Genomic DNA, 24,968 nt, shown 5'->3' with positions numbered 1-24,968 from the left:
GCATAAAGTATACGGAAAATGTTTTTCTTTTATGGAAAAGTTGCAATTCCTGTTCAAAACATTTCTATGCATCTCTACATACCTACCTTGTGGTACATAAAGTTGGACATGGTAATGAATTTGAAAGAATGTTTTTCCTGTATGTTATAACGTTGTACTTGGGGTCCTTTAAATTGAGGTACATAAATTTTTGGGGAAAAATCCCCTGTGGACCTGTCAAAAATATGGGATTTTCCGTGAAACAAACAATGTTAACTCAAACAAAAAAGTATTTTTTCCCATAAAACAAATGTTTCCATCGCTCCACATCCATATTTGTTTTATATATCCACACACACACACACCAGTCAGTCCATAAAACAAAATGTGCATAAATGTATCACATACCTCGACCTTTTTCCTTATCCAAAATAATAAACACAACAAACTGCTTAAACTATAAAATATATTTGTGCTGAAAATCACCAACTGCTTTGTTAAAGCCACCCACTCAAACCAGCAAAAACCATTTCATTGTACCGGCTCATACCACACCATCCAGCAAAAAGAAAAATTTCAAACATGGACCATGCCAAGTGTATAAATATATATGTTGTGGGGGTTCGGGGTTCGGGGTTACACATACTATATATGGCTATACTGCAGGCTTTATTATGTACCATATTCGTGTACATACAAATGACGAAGGAAACATTAACCCTACATTTATATATATGGAACGGACCAACATAAAACATATTGTTTTCGAATTCCACACATATATTATGAGGATAGTGTGTACAATTTCTATATATATTATACAAATGCTGGACATGTCAGCTCTGTGGTATGGTCCGTATTCTCTGTTTGTCTTTCTAAAGCATTTTATCAACTCATCTGTTTATTCGGTTTATTAGTTTTACGAAATGTAGCTAAACATACACATACGATACACACGTTGAACATATACCTACGTGTATAACTAAACCATTATGGAGGGATGTATGAATTCGTATTATGTACACTTGAGCATGTGAGATTCCTCTATCGACGATTGTATAGTTTAAGCGAATTTTGTGTAAATAGATAATACCCGAATCGGAAATGGATAGCTAGAGATTTGTAATGAGAAATACCAATCGATACCGCAAAAACTTGACGTTCCGGAAAAAAATTACTTTTGCAACATTCTCAAAAACCCCAAAAATTTTCTAATTTCGTTGCAGATGGCATGTGCGAAAAAACAATCGAGACGAGTACTTGGATAACAAAAATCATTCGAACAACAGAGTGTATGTTCGAGATGGTACGCTGGTAATAACGTCTGTGAAGAAGACGGATGCTGGCACTTATTTCTGTACAGCTACCAATACCGAGGGGAGCGAGACTCTCGAGGTGCAACTGTCGATTACATCACCGCTTACCGTACATATTCAACCAATCCGGCAAACGGTTGATTTGGGGAAAGCAGCCGAACTGATATGCAATTCGAATGTTGTGATGTTGTTGTCGTAAGTTGTGTATTATGCAGAAATGGACATTTAAGCAAAGTTGACAATTTTCATTCGCACATAAATGAACATTTTAGCAAACTTAACTTTTTCTAACACACAGAAAAGGACATTTAAGCAAAGTTAACTTTTTCATTCACGCAGAAATGGAGTCAATGGATTTCAGACGAATTTGTGGTGGCTAAAAGACGGTCAACCGTTGCGAACTGGTTCACGAGTGCGACTGTTGTCTAAGGAACACATTAAAATAACGTCAGTGACGAAAGAGGATCGTGGGATGTACCAGTGTTTCATCAAAAACGATCACGATGCTGTACAAGCAACAGCTGAAATGACACTCGGAGGTAAGACTATATTCGACATAATCTCAACGACCCACTTAGAAATTACTTAGAAGTAATTCGCAACATTATGTTTGGTAGTTAAAATGGGAAGTACGAGCACCACGCTTATCCTAAATGGAAAATATAACCGAAAGAAAACATAAAATTCATTGTGGCGAATAATTTCATGGTTATTAATTCCTCACATTTTACTAAATTGAAATTAATGGTTTTTGAAGAATTTAAATGAAAATTGTGCTGTATAAATCATTGTGTGTTCCGCGCAATTCAGAATGAGAATTTTAAAAATCGATGAACCACTCGCTTGTATTGTTATCTATTCTTATCATCTAGCAGTGAATTTTTAATTTGGAAATATTTACCCGACGTGGAACGTTAATCTTGTCTGGAAATTACAGAAAAATAAATTGTGAACAGAAATATTTTCTGTGCTATAAGCATTCTGTAGAAATAGCTACAAATTGGCTAACGCTGTCTCTTAGATTGTTTCCAAGTGGTGTAGGTTAAAATCACCTGTTACTCAACCATGTTCAAAATTTTTTTGATGGAATATCAAAATAGCTTGCAACGAAATTGTGAGGGATTGTTGCATCAGACGTGCAATCTCTACTCGAACCGAATGTTTATATTAAAATAAACTCCCAATGTACCCAAATTATAAAAAAATTTCAGTGTGGACCGAATGCCTTATAGTGTACTTATCATTATGCTACGGTTTGAAGCCTATATTTTTCACCACACAATACTAACTTCATTTCTGCAAGATTACAAAATTGGCCTGTTTACTGTCAAGTATCGTAGAAAATCCAAATTTCTGTTAAAAGGAGCCATTGGCCTCAAATGAGAAATGATATTTAAAAAGAAATCTTTTATTGGAACTTCTGTTGTGTCAGATAATTTTGGAATTGTACCTCATCTGGGATGAGAAACTTTTATCCGAGACGAGAGATTTTTCAATAAAAATTGTATCTTTAAATTACTTATACACATCAGTCTTACGCTCCTCATCAGGGCTCTTCTAACGTTCAAAGATAAAAGTTATGCAAGTTATGGAATGAATGTCTTTAGTATTGGCCGAATTCATATGGCAATTTTAAGATAACTACAAATTTTGTTTGAATCAAAGCCGTAAACATTTTTACGTGCTTCTGGTCGGTAAATGCAATTTTTTGTAGAAATTTTTCGCATTTACCGACCAGAAGCAAGTAAAGCACTGTACGTACGAGGTTCCAAACTTTTATTTTGACGATTGGGAATACAGCTCTCCCCTTCGGGTCGAGCCCACTCTTCAAAATAAAAATTTGGAACCTCGGACGTAACCTCGGACTTGTGTCAAAATGTTCCGACGGTGCGGATCATAATCCAACTCGTCAAAATAAACATTTGGTCACAGGTGCATATATCATTTTTTATGTGTCGATGCAAAGATAAATCCAAACTCCCTCTACGAGCTGACGCATAATGTTAGTCCTACCACACAGAGACATTTAAAATATAGTACGTACCTGCCGAAAAATTTGCTTACTCACTCTGGTGATTATATCAATCGCCTTCGGTTGTAGACACAAACTACCCCCTCGTGAGTAAGCAAATCTCTTGTGAGTAAACAAATTTTCCCGCAGGTGCGTAACATACTATTAATCAAAAACGTGATTTAATGTGAATTTTACTTCAAGGTGGGTGGTTAAACCTTGCCTCAAGTTTTAGAGCGAAATACTAGAGCAATGGGTAGTATGGTGGAAATTGCTTATTGTGTGTTTATTCGGCTTATGTATGCTTGGCAATAGAAGTGTGTATAATTGCACTAGCTTATGAGACGAAGAGAAATAAGGTCAATAAAGTCTATGTATATCAACATACGTGTTTGTCCTGTCACATTTTCGGGTGTTATCTACCTCACAACTTACCATACACCATCGGGTCAGTATGCCACATCCAATTCCAAACGAAAACACAATACTCCTTAATTTCCTCATTGACATTTCACTAATTTGATATATCGGAATGGAATTAGAGTTTGCTGCTGACTTATTTTAAATTTTGATGCATCCTGATTTTATCAAAAGCTATGTTAACAATACCCCGGTATTCAATCTACGAGTCCTACATGCGTAATCAACATGAAAAACAGACAGAACAAACAATTTATCGAATATTATTGTTTTAGAATCTCCACGGGAGATTCATCAGTTAACTTTGCGTATTTATGTTAAATAAATCAATGAAGGTCCACTACTTGTGTACGATGTGTTCGTATCAACAAAACTGATTTCATTCAATGCACCTTCATATCCTATGTACTAATATGAAAATACGGAAGATCACACGAAACTAATACGAATATTATATATAATTCATACTCATATCGTAAAGTAGTTCAACAAACCATTTCGGCATCGACATTGATGTGGGTTTCGCATAGCCTATATATCGTAGATATTTTATATAGATAAAAGAGTGGGTTGTAGGTAAATGCAGAGGTTTATAACATAACAGGCTTATCTCGAAAATGGTAATGCATTCCAAAACCAATTTGCATACGGTAATAGCATGCACTATTTCTGATCTCTGCCACGTCCCGAGCTATCACATCTATTTGCACATATGCAATACATAGCCTCCCCTAAATGTTATACATAATTGCATCTCCCCAACACATATGACCTGATGTATGGGAAAAACGTATCACCAACCGTGTGTATGTGTTTTATTCAATATATGAGGGCTCTAGCTTTGATTCAATCCATTACATGGGCACCGGAAATTCAGGTTTGGTTTTTTTTTTCAAAATTTTAAACAAAATAAACAACCCAATTCATTGTACATATATCTATGGTATCACTACTGCCCGTAGTTTAACGATCCGTCTGGTAATAAAATATATAGGTCAATTGGCTTATAATTACACGATAAGCCAGATAATTATATCGACATTTCGCCACACATATTATGTACTGTTATTTCCTGCGTTTCATAATGCAATCTATTATCAATGTGAATGTGCGAATGTGCCATAATCATTTTAATATTCCAAAATCGAAAAAAATTGTGGTGAGCGCGATGGTCATTTTGCTTTGTATGTGATAGGGAATAAAGACTACAGCACAGCTCTGCTCCTAGCATGAACATAAGATATATTTGTAGGCTTATGCAATCAAAATAGGCCTTCCATTTCTTTCGTAAAATCAGAAGTCATACTTGTTTACAATTTTAGTGGCTTTTTGACGTTGGAAAAATGAGTGTTCGTGCTAGGAACAGTGCTATGCTATCGGACATTTTTATACAAATATCGTTCAATATTTCTTTTGAAATATTTCATTAAACCTGCTTAATGTAATTAGAATTATGAATTGCTGTTTTGTTTACTTAGTAAATACATATTGTGTTGAACAAGTTACTATACACGAAGCTAATATTTTCTCATTAAGTTTATTAATGGCCGGCTTACATGAGGGAACATTCTTTTTTTCATATGAAATACCGAAAGTAATTTGGCCTCTTTATGTTATTCGTTATTGTTATAGCAAATGTGGTACAAGACACTCCCTCAGACCGTATCCCAGTATTAAAATTAATCTTAGCACCAAATTATTCCCATTCCTTTCTACGTCCACAGAAGTGGCCCCTCAATTGGTATACAAATTCATCGAACAAACAATGCAACCAGGACCATCTGTGTCGTTAAAATGTAGTGCTACGGGCAATCCAACACCACAGATTACATGGACACTGGATGGTTTTCCGATGCCAAATGTAAGCTCACTGAAATGCTATTCAATCTATCAGTAAGTTAACGAAATACCTTCCGCAGAACGACCGATTAATGATCGGTCAGTATGTGACGTTGTTCGGTGACGTCATCAGTCATGTTAACATATCAATTGTTAAATCGGATGACGGCGGTGAATATGAGTGCACAGCTCGATCGCGAGCTGGTTCGATGAGCCATAGTGGTCGATTGAATATCTATGGTAAGTAACGGTGTTGTCGCTGAGAATCATGGCTCTATAGTAATTGGATATTTTCATTAGGGATGCCACACATAAGACCGATGCCGTCGATTTCGGCGGTTGCTGGTAAGTCGTTGACTTTAAAGTGTCCAGCAGCTGGGTATCCCATTGACAGTATTGTATGGGAAAAAGGTAATTTATGAAAATATTGTGCTTGGAATGGTAATTAAAATTGCTTGCAATTGTTGAATTGAACAGATGGCATTAAATTACCGACAAATATGTGACAACGTGTTTTCAACGGAACACTTCATATCGAAAATGTTCAAAAAGCTGCAGATCATGGAAACTATATGTGTATTGCACGGAACAAACACAATTATACATCACAGGGGGCAGTGGAAATAAAAGTTTTAGGTAAGCTTTTCATAGTTATTATTGCCCCAATTTTCGACCATTAATTTGAATTTGTGTGAATAATAGTTATTTATGCAATCGCGGTGCGAAGTGCTTTTTATTAGGCTCTAGATGTGTAATACACATCGTGAGCCTAATCAAGTACTATGCATTCAGGTGTATACAACGTTTTATGCCACATAGGCATCTAAAGTTTACAAATTTTGCATATTATGATACTGAGTGGCATAAACAATATTTTCTATAGCGTTCTTGCAACGAAAGCGACATCAAGAACATTCTTTAGACTTGTCATCTGTTGTTGACACCGATGATAAAAATGAGCGATGAACCCTTGAAAATTGGATTTTAAATATCAAAATTTCTGTCAAAACTAATGAAGTAAACGATTTTGCATCAATTTGTTAAACGAACGTTGATCACAGAAAGTAATAGATTTAGTCTGCGAAATCAATGTTTAGAGAGTTGCAGAATTGCAGTTCTTAGTTTAAACATAATTTCAAGGGAAAGAGATAAACATCGAGGTACCTAGAGTCATTATGAGCAAAATTCAATGAAAAATCACCTCACCCACTCATTAACAAAAATGTCATCTTTCCATTTACAAAAGATGAAAGTCGTGCGTCTGCTTCATATACATTATCTATCCAGTAACATTTGTTGTGAGAAATATTTAATTCAATTATATTTTTTGTCTAAAAATGCATCAAAAGTCCTGTACCAATGCACCAATTTTCACTGTAAATCATCAAATTTGAATGATTTTATTAAACAAACTCGAAATACGTGTTTACTCCGACTTTTAAGATCTACACGCACGTAAGTTGTAGAGAATCTGAATTAAGTCAAATTTAAGCTCCCATGATATCTGTACAGTAAAACGACACACACATTCAAGAAGGGATTTTTCATTTTTATTTGCCATAATATTTTATATATTGGAGATAAATCAGAATTTAAAAAGAGAAATTATTGTTCCTAGGGGCCTCGTTATTGTAAGGAACTGGGTACTGATGTGGCATATTGCCGAATGGAGAGTGTACCAATACGGCTCTAATTTAGTTATTTTTCATGCTCAACTAATTTTCTATTTTCCGAGCCACAATATTGAAATTAAATATTTTAAAGTGATACAATTCCCAGTTTTAATACGGAAAATATCGCAAATATATGCGGCGTAGTTTGAGAATGAAGCTAATAAATTTGGAATTACCAAAGTAATTTTATGCAAAACTATGAAACAAATTTGATTATCCTCGTGCGGTTACACCAACGTCAATCTAAAAATCGCAGAAACTGCGGTTATACCTTCAAGCGCTTTTATTCGTTGTTAATTGTTTATGCAAATAGTTCCAAATAATAACAAAACCAGACATATTTTTATACCACTTCTCGCACTTTTGTTTTCTGCTGCACTCGTACACACTTAAATGTCGCACACAAATCGGACATTGTTCGATAAATCTTATGCACATTTCGCATCAAAAAAAAACTTGCACTTAATTAACATCGAGGGCAGTTCCGCCGAAAATCACACCATTCACTTTCGCACGGGACCTAAACGTCGGTGATCGAACGAGCATTCAGTGTGTGGTCGGCACGGGTGACCTGCCACTGACATTCGTTTGGCTGAAAGACGACCAGCAAATCATACAATCAATTGGTACCGGAATGGATAACAGTAATTCCAAGAATGACATGGGGATAGTTGGAACGCTGGAAGGTAGTGATGGCGAAAGTGCCATTACAATACGACAGTATGATGATTTTACATCATCATTGAGTATAACGAGTGTAACAAGATCACAAGGGGGAAATTACACTTGTGTTGTCAAGAATGATGCGGCTATGGTGTGGCATTCGGCAATACTCAGAGTAAATGGTAATAGTTACGATGTAACATGCACCTAATTTCGTTTAATATTAGTTGTTGTAGATATGTGAATGCTCTGTAGCTCTATGTGACAAATGCTTCTATTCTGTATTGTGTGTGCATACCTTATACCTTAATTACGTAAATACCCATGATTCTGGGTCATATACATGGAGTTTAACAAAAAACATAAAAGTTTCAAATGATCATTGTGTTTTGCACAAGAGCTCAAGAAACCAATGTCCGCCTGCATTTGATACGCTTTGATGAAAATGATGTAGTTCTATCTAATCTATGCATGCTGTTTACTAACATTGACCACACAAAACAAACACACATTTTTATTTGATTTGATTTTCTTAAAGAATATTTTCAGCCCTGCTGCTGACCTTACCACATGGATGATACAAATTAGAATAAAAAATTAAACTTAAAATTTACAGTTCCACCGCGTATATCACCGTTTAATTTCGAAGATGATATCACAGAAGGTATGCGAACGCAATTAATGTGTTCGAGCAGTCAAGGAGACCAACCATTCAATATAACATGGTTGCGGGATCAGCAACCAATCAATACCGTCGAAGATGAAACAATTAACATAAATGAGTATGCACCATTCTCTAGGTAATTTGATGACACACGTTCCAACGTTCTTCTGCTGGATCTTATATTTTCAATGAACTCTAGTATTCTGACTATTCACAATTTGACGTCTCGACATAACGGAAATTATACCTGCGAGATCAGCAATAGAGGTGGAACAGTCGATTACACCGCATTATTATCAGTGGCTGGTTCGTAATCGTTCAATGACTGCACCGTGCACAATATATGTGTATATTGTGATGAATGCCATTATTTCTGCGGCAAATAGAACTCAACGCAAAGGACAAAATTATTGAAGCGTTTTGGGACACATATTAAAAACGGTTCATGTTGAAACCTATCGTTTCGCTACACTATTCGACAACAATTGCACAAAACGATTGTGCAGACAAAATACAGTATTTCTTTTTTACTTTGCGTTGATCTATTGAAAGCGAATATATTGGTTTTGGAGCACATATAGAAATTTACTTCACTAAGCAGCACAACCAAAGCACTTTCATTTAAAATAAATAAGCACCAAGGGGAAAAATGCACCGATTGTTTGCATCAGAATTACCATATTATTCTCGGCTCAGCACCTTTGTTATCACTCAACACTTTTTCTTTTGATTATCGTCTCACTAACACGCAAAAAAACACAGTAAATGTATAATTAGTTGTTGCTAATAAGTTTTTGTTTATTTTCGATTATTGTATGCATAGACCGAACAGAATTTCATTAGCTGTTCATTTACATATTGTTTTACATTATTCAATTATATGAGTTTGCTTGATGTACCTTCAGTCGTAAATCGTAGATTTTTTCAAGAACTCTTTGTACGTATAGTATACTATCATATACTCCAAATACTTAGGAAAGTACCACACTGTTATAGACATGAAAGTTGTTATACTTCAGTCGATATACATCAGAACTAAATTTCTATACGACATATTCCAAAATGTGCAACCATCCTTTATTGCATTCCCTCTTGTGTCCTTCTGAAGTAGTTTTGTATACATATATTTCGCAACGCAGGCGAGAAAATAGTCATTTTCTCACCTCAGCTGAAAAACGTTGTGTTGACCTCAGGAAAAAAGTAGAAAATTTCATTTTCTCGCATGTCTTGGCAGAAACGATACCATTTAAATGAAATTTCCAACTTTTTCCTCCCTCGGTGATCAAAGAACTATTTTACTGATAAATATCAGTTTTGGTCACGTACGTTATGCCACTTCCATAATATTCCGAAATTAAAGCCTGATCAACTCGGGCTGAACAAATTGTACTTTTGCGCTTTTGCAGTAAAACGATGTTTTAACAAAACGAAGTAAAAGATTTGAAATCATTTTCTTGAAAGTACTGCGATCAGGTAAGGTAATTGCTGTAATTTGCTTTCTGTTAAAGGGTAATGTTGTTGTTATGTCCACAAGAAACTGATTAAAGATAGCTTGAGATCAGAGCCGTAGCTACTAATGGGCTAAAGCGATATTTCTGAAAACTGGTTTTTCCTTTATTCCGATCTTGATCCCGCCCTGAAAATCCTGGATGGCTGCTTGAGAAAATCATACCGATTCTGATAAATAACCTACTACTTTGGATCACACTAAGACACTCCTAGTGGTTGTTTTAACGTTGCAACAAGAAAGTGCAACGGACGCTGTCTTCAACATCACACAATGTACAGCTAGCTGAAGAGACAGACCCAACTTTATCACGTTATCTAAATCATTTCGTAATTGTGCACTAAAGCAATAATTTCTTGTGTGACTGTTAAAAATAGCGAAATATTTTTCATAAAGTCAATAAAACGGATTGTCTTTTCAAACATTTTCCGGCATTGCGTTACATCTACTTCTTTAGGGTGTTTTGCATACCCATCCGTCTTTATGTTATATTTATACACTGAAATTGGAACAACAAACGGTGGATTCCTTCATTTCAATGCATGATGCATGGAAAACGGTCGAGCATATCAATCTTATGTATAAAAAATTTCCAGTAAATTTCATTTTTCACCTCGAAACACAAAAATAACGTCAAGCAATCTTTTCACACAACAAACAGAAATGTTCGGGTGCATTTACGAACTGTTCGTTAACACGAGCAAAATTTACCTGTAGAAGTCCATTAGGAATCTTTTTAATTCGATTTGTTCTTTCGTTTCTGCTGATGAATGGGAATTAGATGAGTTTTTTTTTCGATGATCCAATAATTGTGGAGGAGATTAGAGGATTCTCATAATGTAATTACACGTCATTTGCATGATATCTGTTCGGGAAATGTTGCATTATACATGTGCACCTAACAGTTCTATCTGCTAAAGTAAATTGAACTGTAACTAATTTATACCATGCTTAGTTCCACCCCGATGGATAGTAGAACCTCAAGATCAAAGTGCTGTTCTCGGAAATTCTGTCATTATTACATGTAGAGCTGATGGGTGAGTTGTGTCATTTAGTGAAGGAAAGCCGATTTTCTATTGAATTTTTTATACTTTTACCTACAGTTTCCCTCTCCCCGTTGTACAGTGGAAACAGGCCATAGGTACGAGATTTGCTTTATGATGAATCATTGAATTTCTACTGAAAAAATAAATTACAGGAGAACAGTCCGGAGAATATCGTGAATTAAATTATGCTGGCGGAAATTCGGGAATAGAAAGCCATTCTAACGGCTCTTTAATCATATCTAAAGTAAACGAAGAACATAGTGGTAACTTTCTTTGTCAAGCGAGCAATGGTATCGGTGCAAGTTTAAGTAAGCTTATTCGATTGACTGTACACGGTAAGATCTATAACGTCACATAAACGCGAAATAGTTGTATGTCACATATTGTTATAGTTGGACCAACAGTTACGGTTCGCAACAAGAAAGTATCCGTTCGACGAGGCGATCGAGTTAGTCTACGATGCGAATCAGACGGTGATCAGCCGTTAGAAGTGTCATGGCGAGCGAAGGGCAACCGAATCGATCCCACCTATGATATACGCTATCAGTTAAAGAACTCGCCTCTTCAGAAAGGAATAATCTCCGAACTGACCATTGTTCAAACCACCCTAAACGATCGGGGTGAATATTCGTGCGTAAGTCAAAATCTCATTAAAACCAATTGATTTCGGCTACAAAATACTCAGCTCGTCAAACACATCCCTCCTATTAGGTAGCAACGAACGCCTATGGCCACGATCATGCTGCGCTACACCTTCAAGTTCAGGAGCCACCAAACTTTCCGAAAAGCCTTCAAGTTACCGAATTGGGCAGCCGATCAATTGTTCTGTCATGGCAACCTAACGAACAGGATGTCCATAGCAATCACTTCGGCGACGCTATGCCAATATCGAATTATATTTTACAGTTCAAAGAAGCACAGGATGTGTGGCATGATCACAACAATCAAAAATTGTTACCAGGAGATAAGACCACTGCCATAATTTCCCAACTGAAGCCATCATCGAGTTACCATTTGCGTTTATATGCAGAAAATCATCTCGGTCGAAGTGCACCATCGGACATTTTACATATTCAAACGGATGCCGAAATTCCCGGCGGTCCTCCACTTGGTGTTACAGTGGAACCACTCGATGCACAGCAGTTACTAGTTACATGGCGACCGCCTGAGAGAGAACTGTGGAATGGTGACCTTCTTGGCTATACAATTGGTTATCACAAATTCGGCGGTTCCGATCAAAGTTACAACTATACCAAAGTAGGAATACCCGGCGGTGAAGGAGTTAGCGATTTTCGATTGATTGGTTTGGAAAAGTACACTCAGTACAGCGTTACTGTGCAAGCGTTCAACTCGAAAGGCGATGGTCCAGCTTCGGATCCCGTGATGGCCCACACATTGGAAGATGTACCCAGCGCGCCACCACAATCAGTCAATTGTGTCGCATTAACATCCCAAAATATTCAAGTTACTTGGCAAAGTCCGCCTAAGGAAACGTTACATGGTGTCATTCAGGGCTACAAATTGTTGTACGAACCCGTAAACACAGACATGGACTATGGAGCTAGGGAGACGAAGATCACATCTGCCTTGAATACAGTTTTACATGGACTGCAACCGTACACCAACTATAGTGTTCAAGTGCTTGGCTTTACGAGAGCTGGAGAAGGGGTAGCTAGTCAAATAGTCAATTGTGTTACAGAAGAAACGGTACCGGAAGCACCCGAACGAATTAAGTCGGTTGTAAACACCGATTCTTCAGTTATAATTAGCTGGTTACCGCCAAGACGGCCTAATGGCATTGTTACGAAGTACATTGTCTACATACGAATACTAGAAAAAGGACAAGAACTTAAAATCCTAAAGGTAACATGAATTCAAATTAATCACTGTATTCTACCTACACCCATATCACCGCTATTGATATACGTGATCTAATTCTCTTTTTACCATTTTCCCACAACCTAAAAGTCCGATTCATTTTTTGATTTGTAATGTGAAAGAAGATTGATTTATTTTTGTGCTGTCTCTTCGATACAGGATGTTCTGCTAGCGCAAAATCACCACTATGAAGCCAAAGATTTAAATACAAGAGAGACTTACGAGGCTTGGATAACAGCATCAACCCGAATCGGAGAGGGACAAAGCACACCTGTGATTAAACTAACACCGACTCCCACCATTCCAGCTGCTGTAATATCATTCGGCCAAACATTAAGCGTAGCCTGGCGTGTTGATGTTAAACTCGCATGCTTGTATGTCGGAACACCAAAACCACAAGTCGAGTGGAAGGTCTTGGATTCTAAGTGAGTTCATTTGCGAAATAAATCGTCCGTATTATTATGCTTTTTCCGCATTTTTCGTTGTTTGCTCCTTTCTTTTTGTTGTTACCAGCCCGAAATGAAATCTGTCAGCAACAGAAAAAACGGTTTTTTCCGGTTGAGTATTGTATTTATGGATATTGTATTCAGTTTAGGAAGTCGTATAGTGTTATACATGCGCAAAATTAAAGGGGAATGATCCAATTATGTGTTACGTAATAAAAAGTGAACATTGGAGCTGAGGAAAGGAAAAATTATTTGGGGAGTTTTTTTGTGAATTATACGTAAAAAATATCGGATTTTGTAAATACAGTCGAAGAAATTTAGTTTTCGGGTTTTCCAAAGGTATTAATCTTATTTAACCCACACTTTATCCCACAACAATGGAATCCACAAATTTAAATTTAGTTAACTCAGCGGTCGCAATGACGGCGCTGCAGTCACGATTTCAAAATGTGATATAGGGTGGATAAACTAAATTTTGGTTTTGGTTACATTTTCTCTTGGTTTTTAATTATTACCTCAGGCTTCTAAATTAAGAGTACCTTTATGCAATATAAACCGTTTGAGTTTGAAAAAAGATGTTTTGTATCAGTGAACGATATAGGAAAGCGTTCAGTACGTCTCAACATACAAAAGAACGTAAAATATAATTGTACATTTAGCCACCCTACGTCCGTCATCGCTTCTATTGTCTTCAAAAACATATTAGGGCAATTCCCGACCCGGGTTTAATTTTTTATACTCGAGTATAAAAGTTTAAAGTTTAAGATTTTGACATTATCGCATAAATTTGATGATTGTTGACTGAAAAATAATTACCTTTTTAGTCCATGAATTTTGGCAAACAAACTGCCTGTGTGTAGCAAATGATCTCAGGAGTCCGGTTAACTAATTAGTTTTTCAATTGGACAACTATCTTGCGAGCGATAAGAGTTTGGAAAAACGGAATTTACATATTGATCACCTCATGATTTCAAAGTCTTATCGCTCACAAGGTATTTGTCCAATTGAAAAACTAATTAGCTTACCGGAATGCTGACATCATTTGCTACACACTGGCAGTTAGTTTGATCAAAATCCGTCGACTAAAAAGGTAATTATTTTTCAGTCAACAATCATCACATTTATACGATAATGTCAAAATCTTCAACTCTAAACTTTTATACTCCAGTATAAAAAATTAAACTCGGGTCGGGAATTGCCCTATTGTGTGCTTGTCATGATATGTATCAGACGTTTGTTTATTTATGTGTCTCATCTAAAATGCTGGGCAGCAAAATTTTGATCATTAAATTCAACGGCAAAATTGATCTAAATGTTAAAATAATTGTGAATAATAGTGAAGTTAATGTGGTTTTGTTTTCTCTTCATAAAGGAATTTGCATCAGTTCGATGTAAAGTGCGGAGCACCATTAGAAAAAAAAACTTGTCGCTGAAGAATGATCAAAAAGTTGCTGGACGCAGTAGCTACAATTAATGCTTTGCAGGATATAGAATAAAAATTAGAGAAACACCAAGAGCCGTCCATTTGAAATCTTTACAATCATCATTTCAACTAAAGGCTTTTTTTTAAACGAAACGCAGATTCGGAACATTCTTTTTCGCCAAATTACAATTTGGCATAGGAAATAAATTCAACTCTTTGTATAAGTGAAGCTCATGATTGAGCTCAATCATGAAAACAGAATCTGGTCAGGAATAAGATAAGAATATGAATATATGACGAACCTGATTTATAATCCTGAGATGCCTGCTCATGCAATTATGCGATTTACGATTTCCAAAGAATTTTAATATCAACTTTTAGACAAAATAACAATTTCCAAGTCTGTTTTCTATTTGATTTATTTGATGTATTTCCGACCTCGTTCTAGGGTAATAAAATTTTCTGTGGATTATTTGTAACTTCATGAAAATATTAAGATGGAAAACCTCAGAAACATTCACATAAAAATTATGCTTTCCTAACTAATGTTGAAATAGCCTTTCTGCACTCATTAGGAACTTAGGAAAATAACTACTGGGCAGTCGAGACGGTTTACTTGTAGTCCGAAATTATATTTTGGCTTCGTAGAACACAGATAAACACAAGAGGAATTATATGATATGCAGTACATACCAGGGCCTATTTTTCAGATTTTTTAATGAATTTTAAAGAATTTTGATGAATTTGATGAATTTTAATGAATTTTAATGAATTTTAATGAATTTTAATGAATTTTAATGAATTTTGATGAATTTTAATGAATTTTCAAGAATTGTGATCACAGTGCTGTATATGAAAGTACTTCCAGGATTTCTCATTAATTACAAAATAAAATAAATAACTAAATTCTACGTTAGGTACAACTCGTTTATGACCCGTAAATAAAGACTCAATCTGTTTCCGAGCATCATCGGATCTCTAGACGTTCACACATATGCTTAAATATTTTCTAGCCTTTAAAATCGGCATCAGGGAATCTGGTACACAGTGCAAAAAGAACGCACTTTTGAACTACGTAAAAGGTAGTACGCGTAAGTTTAATGCTGCAAATGCTTTTTAGCCCTGTCATCGACTTTATGATTCCTTTTACAAAATGTTGGTATTGAAAAATTGTGTGCGAGTTCACATTTTACGTAGTAGAAAAATGCGTCGTTTTAGCACCGTGTGCTAGATTACCCCACGCCTTAAAATCTAAATGTAACTTTTCATCACCATGTTACCAAAAGAATTTGTACTTAGAGCTTTCTTTGATTGATCTGTTAGTTGAAATCGTGAGTCGTATATTGTGCCGGAATGGCTACCAAAAGGCGCATCGGACGGATTGGCTGAAAAAGGCTCAGAGGAGCATAAATAAACTTTATTGGTCTGAGGAGCGCCAAAAAGCAAAAGGCGCATCGGGCATCGCCCAGTATGGCCAGTCCAGGCCTGATCGTATAGTTCAGATGAGGCTATTGTATACGTTCTAAGCGGGAACTACTTTATGCGGAAATGGTTGACGTGCTTTATGTCTGTATTCAAAAACCGCGTAAATACAATTTCATTATGTTATATTTTACAGAAATCTCAATTTCCACTTATAATAGACAGTTTGCGCGAATGACGTATAATTTATAAGTTGGAAATTATAAGTGAACTTCCAGAACTTCTCGTATGAAGATGAGACTTATAATTTCTAACTTATAAGTTGACTTATAAATTATTTGTCATTTGCGAAAACTGTCTAATTTGAGATTAAAGATTTGATAGTTTTTTAAATTAAATTTGACGTAAAACTCAATTTTGTAATAAAAACTGTTCATTTTAGAGGCGTTCGGTAGAACAATTTTTTGCTTAGAATAATGTTCTGCTTCGAATTTTTCATCATTCCTTATAACACTTTGACGTAAAAAGTAGAAATTATAAGCTATAATAAGTCATACGATTTTACGTATTCCACGTCGCTTGCGAATAGTATCTTTATCATTGCGGAAAACACCGTTGCTATTCTTAATCATATAAGAAAGACGAACGTGAAAGACTATATTTTTAGAGTACAGCTCTAACTACTTAAAAAGCTTTAATTTGAAAAAAATTGTTACTGATAAACTTATAAATAATTACATTGTAAACGAAATACATTCAAAAAAATTAAGTCTAGTGTTTCCAGGCCGAGCAAAGTTCACTTTAGCCCTGCGTGGATAATTTTTTGTTAAACTTTTTATTTTCCAACAAATTTGAAACGGAAACGAATTTTAATGAAGCTTAAAGAAATTTAATGAATTTTAATGAAAATCAATGAATTTTCATGAATTTTCATGAATTTTAATGAATTTCATGAATTTTAATGAATTTCATGAATTTTAATGAATTTCATGAATTTTCATGAATTTTCAAGAATTTTAATGAATTTCATGAATTTTCAAGAATTTGATGAATTTAATGAATTAAAAATAGGCCCTGGTACATACTGTCCCGTACAATCTTTTTCTAAATAAAAGTTATAGTCAAATCGACAATATTGTATTATTTGGCGATTTGTCATATTTTGGAGTTTCTTCACACTTTGGCGATTTTTCTTGACAATTCATCATATTTAGTTGATTTGTTAAATCATCAAGACAAGTCTCAGAAGTGTGAAGAAACGCCATAAAGACAAATTTTCAATTCTCTATGATCCTTGGAGTTTCTTTACTCTTTGGCGATATTTCTTGGTTTTTCTTCACATTATGGCGATTTTTCTTGTTGATTTAACGAATCAACCATAATGATGAATTGCCAAGAAAAATCGATAGTGTGAAGAGAAGAAGAGAAAAACGCCAGAGTGTGAGGAAACGCCAAAGTGTAAAAATACGTTTTTGAAATGTCTCTACATTATCTTTCGTAAAATGATAGTGTCCTCGGGATCTTTCGTTAAAGTATGAATTCCCTAGGATCGAACAAGATGCCGTTACCTGACGTAAAATAAGAGTTTCCTTAGGATCGAACCAGGCAGCATTTCGTAACTTTTATAAAAGGATAGATTCACTAGCTTCGAACAAATAACGCCTTTTAGATAAATTTCGTAAAAGGATAAATTTCAAAGGATTTGTTTAATCACCACGAAGAATCGCCAAAGTGTGAAGAAACGCAACAAAGACAAATTTATCATTCTTTGTTTTTGCCGGCGTTTCTTCATCCCTTGCCAATTTTTTATTTTTGGCGATTCTTCATGGGAATCATGATTAATGACGAGCTTTAGCGAAAACGAATGAGATGTTCCGATCCGAATCTGCGAGCGAACTTCCGTTTCGTTAACAAAAACCTTTAGTTGAAACGATGATGATGAAGATTTCAAATGGACGGCTCTTGGTGTTTCTCTAATTTTGATTCTATATCCTGCAAAGCATTAGTTGAAGCTATTGCGTCCAGCAACTTTTTGATCATTCTTCAGCGACAAGTTTTTTTTCTAATGGTGCTCCGCACTTTACATCGAACTGATGCAAATTCCTTTATGAAGAGAAAACAAAACCACATTAACTTCACTATTATTCACAATTATTTTAACATTTAGATCAATTTTGCCGTTGAATTTAATGATCAAAATTTTGCTGGCCAGCATTTTAGATGAGACACATAAATAAACAAACGTCTGATACATATCATGACAAGCACACAATATGTTTTTGAAGACAATAGAAGCGATGACGGACGTAGGGTGGCTAAATGTACAATTATATTTTACGTTCTTTTGTATGTTGAGACGTACTGAACGCTTTCCTATATCGTTCACTGATACAACACATCTTTTTTCAAACTCAAACGGTTTATATTGCATAAATTTACTCTTAATTAAGAAGCCTGAGGTAATAATTAAAAACCAAGAGAAAATGTAACCAAAACCAAAATTTAGTTTATCCACCCTATATCACATTTTGAAATCGTGACTGCAGCGCCGTCATTGCGACCGTTGTGTTAACTAAATTTAAATTTGTGGATTCCATTGTTGTGGGATAAAGTGTGGGTTAAATAAGATTAATACCTTTGGAAAACCCGAAATCTAAATTTCCTCGACTGTAAATAAAAAATTTAAGAAAATGAATAAGGTAAGAAGTCATCGGTGCTTTACCAAGAAAATGCAAGCCATTAACGATTAAAGGAATTTTTCCATATTTTCTTTAAAGTCATTTTTGCAGAGGAGTCTTGAGTCTATCCAAAGCTTTGGTCTATCTGTTTCATAGTAGATATGTATGAAGCTGCAATGATTTTACGGTGCTCTGTTTACATTTGTGAAGCAAGTAGAATTAATTGTGAGAACTGATGGTTTGTTTGTATTACTTAGACCAAGACCTAGATTATAATGGGTAGTTATTGCTTTTGAGGCGGCGAGTATAGCTAGGATTAACTATTATAGGATCGCACCTTCTGCTTCAAATATTTTGAATATATTGTTAGGTAAACTTTTAAATTGTTTATGTAGGATTTGACATACATTTTTCATGATAAAAGCACATTAAAAGGAGCTTATTTCTGTGAATGTTGTTGACTCGATTGAGTTCTTCCAGGAAAAATACAATCTTATTTTATTTTCTGGTGGAGTTTGTTCGTATTGGTTGTATTTTTCCAAATTCAAGGAGGAAACATCTAGAATAAATCAGAATGTGAAAAGAAAAATTTGTATTTTTGTTTAAATGGAAGGAGTCAGTTTCATCGTTCAAAATTCTTTCAGTAGCATGTTTCAAAGTGCAAAAGTTTGCATTATCCGATTGTACCAGAATCGTGATTTTCACTTACAGCATCGTCTACTACATTGGCAGCGGTCAATTTTCCTTCATTATTTTGAACAAACTTTTTGTTATATAATACAACTTCGATCATAGATCGTTGTTCGTTTGTGTCGTAGATGCCAATTACAGGGGAAATAGCGGTGTTAGTTGATATAGACTCTGTAGACTCCCTTTGATTTTTTCGAAAAAATTTAAAAATTGCACAGAAATTTCCGCATTGAAGGAAAAATACAAAGTAATTTTTACGGATTTCGTAAATTTTATGCCAATGTATCTCTCTCAATGTACAATTGGTGTAATTCAATTCAAAGAATGTGTTGGATATCAACTTACTGTAATTGATGTCGAATGAATAATTTCGAGAAAAAAAAAATTATTCTTTAAATTCACGAGGGTCTTACCTACTTATTAAAAATGTTCACAGGTCTTCGAAGCAACAGCGTCTAGATATCGACGTTGAGAACACATTGACTCTGCGCAACGTTCAACGCAACCACGAAGGAAACTACACCTGCCAGGTCCGCAACAATCATGGAACTGACCACATCATTTACCAGCTACTTGTTCAAGTACCACCAGATCCACCCAAGCTTATAATATCATCAACGACCATCACGTCTGTTGCAATAGAGTGGATTGTCGGCGATAACGGTGGTTCACAGTTGAGAGGATTTCTGCTAGCTTATCGACGGGAATTCGACGAATGGGAGGAGATTGTCCTGGACCGTCGATCGAATTCGTATTTACTTGAACATTTGCAGTGTGGTACACGTTACCAGTTCACATTAGCCGCATTTAATAAGATTGGCAGTGGAACATCCAGTAATATTGAGAATGCTCGTACAAAAGGCAACGAACCAGTGGCACCGCAAAGACAGCATTTCATTCGAGCAAACATGACATCCGTTTTATTGGAATTATCGTCTTGGCAAGACGGTGGTTGTCCAATTTCTTATTTTACCATTGAATTCCGTCGCAACGGTGGTAGTGATTGGATATTAGTTTCCAGTAATGTTGCACCTCAGGCACGATATATCATTCCTGATCTGGAACCGCAAACTGCGTATGATTTGCGTATAACGGCACATAATAACGCTGGGCCAAAAATGTCCGAATATTACTTTGTGACATTGAGTCTACACGGTACCATTGCCGATGGAATTGGTGATGTAGACTCTGAACCATCAGTGAAGTCCCTGTTCAACAGTGACAATTTAACTGTAATGACAATCTTGTTGGGCGTTAGCGTAGTTGTGGCTATACTTGGTGTCTGTTTCTTTGTCAAATCTCGTGAGTTGTGCCTTATCTGTGATTACTCTGCAGGTACAATTTATTACATTTATTTTCGTTGTAGACTTTCGTTCACTTTTCCAACGAAATGACGAGCCGATTCAAACAATGAATAGTAAGCATTCAATTCCTGAGCACCGCGATCAATACTATGCAACCGTACGTAAAACGCCACAAAGTCCTTGTCGCGATTCATCCAGTGCTTTGGAACGGATTCCAGAGTATTCCGAAGACATATATCCATATGCCACATTCCATTTACCAGATCAAGAGAATTTCGCCGGAAATCCTAGTCGACATGGACACTCTGGTCAATCGAGCAGTGTGTATGATGCTAGGGACACGTTATCAATGAAACAGGTTCGCATTAAACTTAAAATTGTACTTGACAACGTCTGATGTAAATGCTTATCTCTAGGTACGATCGAACTCAAGTTCACAACAAAATATCGGTACTGGTAAGCGAAGCCATGGCCGAAAATCGAAAACACAAAAGTCTGAATCTGAAGAGTATGATAGTCTGGGATCGGATACTGAATCCGGAAGTGGCGAGCATGGCATAAATAGTCGAAAGGATTTGGATGAAAATGGTCCAGTGAATTTTTCGAGTATAATGAATCATATCGCTTTCGCTGAGCGCCTACTTAACATTTTGTTTCCCCTTGTTTTTTGTTCTTTAGGTCACGCAGTATCACACAGTCCTGGATCTCGATCCGGTAAAGAACGTTTGGCTGTATTTTCAAGACCAACTCATCATAGTAAGTTAGTATTGTTTTGTGGCATAATAACGACCCATTAATGTGTTCTGTGTTGCGTTTTTATTATTTCACATTGTGCATGGATGAATTAGAATTAAGAAAAAGTTCACCGCCATTGGGTGTGAGGGTCAGCATTCATGGAATAGTAACGGTTGAAGTCTACGTAAAAAAAAACTTGTCCTAAAAATCACGGGCTTACAGCATTCAATGAATTTCCGTGATGATTACAGAGGATTAAACAGCATTAAATTCATCAATTGGATTTTTTTGGAAATTTGAAAATGATAAATGTAGAAATTGGATTTGTTTTTCTTCCAGTAATCGCTTTTAGTTCCCCCAAACTTTAGTCCATCAAAAATGTATTTAAATTAATCAAAAATCCTTTCCCGTCGACATCTTACAGATACCCAGTACAGCCCAAATTTAAATACATCAACAGAGAAATCACCAATTTCTGAACCACGACCAAGTAGTTATAGTAAACAGAGTCGGTCACCAAGGTAAAATTCCGCAAATTTTCGATTATATGCAACTCTAACTCATAATTCCATATCTCAATAGTGGCCGTCACAGCGTAGATATGTCTTTTGATTTAAATGACTTCGACCCACCGCCAAAAACACATCAAAAACCTCAACCGCACAATGGCATCATGACATCAGAAAATTACAAACAAATGGCAGCTAATTCTTATCAAAACAAGCCAAATCTAGCCCAACCAACCAATTTCATAACATCAACGGGAAACAGCAGCAACAAAATGCTAAAGAGCTCGAATACAGCTGCACATTCACCCGTTGCCGAAATAGATCTGATAAATTCAACGCTGAACAAAACTTATGGTGACTTTTTAACAATGACACCGCGACGGAAGTCGCGCCTATTGGCTGCTACCAGAGCTATGAACGATCAATGGCCTTCCAGTTATCGATCATCGTCGGCACCGCTTCACATGCAAGACCTGGTCACTACAATAAACACTCCCATAACGAATCAATCCCATTGCTATAATTATCGGGCGACAGATACGATTAGCAATGCCGATACCATGCGATTGACTTCCGATCAGATGTGGAACCATCGGTCGAAATTCATGTCGCCCAGTACAAATAGCTTGAAGTACCTAAATCATCATTCTTCGGCACCGAATAACGAACCGATTGCCAACCATCAGACACAAATCACTGCACCGTCGCATGCAGTGATGTCGGACAATGATAAAATGCATAGTACAGCATATGCCAATGTTAGTCCACCAAGTGCATTTAGCGATAGTGGTAATAAGTTCGGAATCAGTCAGGGTTATCGGGTCGGTGGCGATTGGAATGGTAACGGTAACGGAAACGTGATCAATGGTAGCAGTAGTAGTCATAAAGTTTCGTCGGTTAATTCCAGTAAATATCACAGTAACCAAAAAGATTTCACCATTGCAGTTTGAGAGTTTGTTAAATCGTACTAATGTCAGTCAATTGTTAAATATTTAAATTTTTTCGATTCATTAAGAGTCTATCCTTGGAGTGTATCCGAGTTTGTGTAGTTCAACAAGTTAGAATAGAATTTAAAAACAAAAAAAAACTAAATTTCATCGCAAAGCGTTTGTGTGAAGATTTTTTTAAAGAAAATATTAAACAGAAGACTTTTTTAATGTATTTGTTACGACGACGCGAGAAGAAGTGATAATGTTATCCATTTATACTGTAAGTAAGTTTTAGCATATCTGTAATGGAAGAACAACAATGTTTAGTGGATGATAATGTTTATGAAAATAAATCAGAAAATGGGAATTAAATTCTCGAATTATAGGTCAAATTAATTGAGAAAAAATTGTGGTTTCATTTGCCCCATTTAGATATTAAAATAAAAATTATCCTTCTGGATTACACTCTAAGTACAACTAAGATGTATTCCTTATTAGGGCGTATCGAATTTTGCAAATTTTAAGGACCGCGATAGCCTGTGTGCGGAAAACGTAGATCATCGAAAACTGTGTCCGGGCATGTGGTTGATGAATCCGATGGAGCCATGGAAGAAGTCCCCCCGGGCGGCTTTAAGTTTCCGATGGTCATAATTCGGAAAGTTGAGAGTATTTTTGAAAACAATGTTCTAGCGGGATGTAGAGCTTTGAAAACTCTACAAATCTACCGAAGAAACCTATGGTCCAAAAGGTGCCATTGCCAAGATTGCCTAACATCGAAAATGTGACCTTTTGGTTTTTGACTTATATTTCCTGAGAGACAAATGATTTTTTTTAGCCTGTGGTATGAGGTGGTAGAGGATTTCGAGCACTTCCAGTACACTAGGCATGTCCCGATCCATTATACACTTGAAATCACTTTTATAACATTTGTGAATGGAATTTTTAAGAGTGGCCACGTCGCCCACGAAGCAAGTGCAGACACTGCAACCGGTGCTGTTGAGTCGAGGACACCTTGGCCAGTAAGTATGCATAATACTCCACGACAGTAGCTGAACTTTTTCACAAAATATCTGTGATTTCGATGTGGCACACTTTGTACTACAAAATCTGAATAAATTGAATTTATGAGAAAAACGAGAAATAATCGATTTAATTAGTCATTTCACCCACGAATAGTAGTAAGAAGTCGATTTCGTTGCAAATACACAGATTATACATATTTTTCGATATATTTACGAAAAATTGAAGTTCGTAGTATAGTTTTTCAATTCATGTGCCACATTGAAATAACAAATATTTTGTGAAAGAGTTCAGCTACTGTCATGGAATATTATGCATACTTACTGGCCAAGGTGTCCTCGACTCACCAGTACCGGTTGCAGTGTCTTCACTTGCTTCGTGGGCGACGTGGCCACTCTTAAAAATTCCATTCACAAATGTTATAAAAGTGATTTCAAGAGTATATCCGATCGGGACATGCCTAGTGTACTGGTAGTGCTCGACCTCCTCTACCATCTCATACCACAGGCTAAACAAAATCATTTGTCTCTCAGGAAATATAAGTCAAAAACCAAAAGGTCACATTTTCGATGTTAGGCAATCTTGGCAGTGACACCTTTTGGACCATCGGTTTCTTCGGTAGTTTTGTAGAGTTTTCAAAGCTCTACATTCCGCTAGAACATTGTTTTCAAAAATACTATCAACTTTCCGAATTATGACCTTCAGAAACTTAAAGTCGCCCGGGGGGACTTCTTCCATGGCTCCATTGGATCCATCAACCACATGCCCGAACACAGTTTTCGATGATATACGTTTTCCGCACACAGGCTATCGCGG

At 36.1% G+C, this 24,968-nt stretch overlaps 1 protein-coding gene and 1 long non-coding RNA gene across 2 annotated transcripts in view; one reads left to right on the top strand and one right to left on the bottom strand.

Annotated features, from left to right (window-relative positions):
• The window catches only part of LOC119080939 (Down syndrome cell adhesion molecule-like protein Dscam2), an 83,536-nt gene extending 60,004 nt beyond the window's left edge, over positions 1–23,532 (top strand). The window contains 19 exon segments of the mRNA XM_037189562.1: positions 1,206–1,490; positions 1,635–1,834; positions 5,451–5,587; positions 5,646–5,805; positions 5,866–5,976; positions 6,043–6,201; positions 7,721–8,083; positions 11,028–11,109; positions 11,176–11,213; positions 11,271–11,453; positions 11,511–11,752; positions 11,830–12,981; positions 13,156–13,421; positions 20,092–20,957; positions 21,022–21,317; positions 21,376–21,565; positions 21,638–21,715; positions 22,119–22,215; positions 22,277–23,532. Of these exon segments, the coding sequence (XP_037045457.1) occupies positions 1,206–1,490; positions 1,635–1,834; positions 5,451–5,587; positions 5,646–5,805; positions 5,866–5,976; positions 6,043–6,201; positions 7,721–8,083; positions 11,028–11,109; positions 11,176–11,213; positions 11,271–11,453; positions 11,511–11,752; positions 11,830–12,981; positions 13,156–13,421; positions 20,092–20,957; positions 21,022–21,317; positions 21,376–21,565; positions 21,638–21,715; positions 22,119–22,215; positions 22,277–23,153 (5,782 nt within the window). The 3' untranslated portion in view covers positions 23,154–23,532.
• Positions 866–14,431, bottom strand: LOC119080942. The gene is made up of 3 exons (XR_005088404.1): positions 14,142–14,431; positions 9,277–9,288; positions 866–876 (listed from the first exon to the last, which is right to left on the bottom strand). It is a non-coding gene; the product is annotated as an uncharacterized LOC119080942 (long non-coding RNA).
• Positions 23,533–24,968: the final 1,436 nt, after the last annotated feature.

The sequence above is a fragment of the Bradysia coprophila genome, unplaced genomic scaffold, assembly GCF_014529535.1.
Source record: "Bradysia coprophila strain Holo2 unplaced genomic scaffold, BU_Bcop_v1 contig_350, whole genome shotgun sequence".
Classification (NCBI taxonomy): domain Eukaryota; kingdom Metazoa; phylum Arthropoda; class Insecta; order Diptera; family Sciaridae; genus Bradysia; species Bradysia coprophila.
Note: the sequence above shows the minus strand (reverse complement) of the source record. Positions and strands in the feature narration are given on the sequence as shown.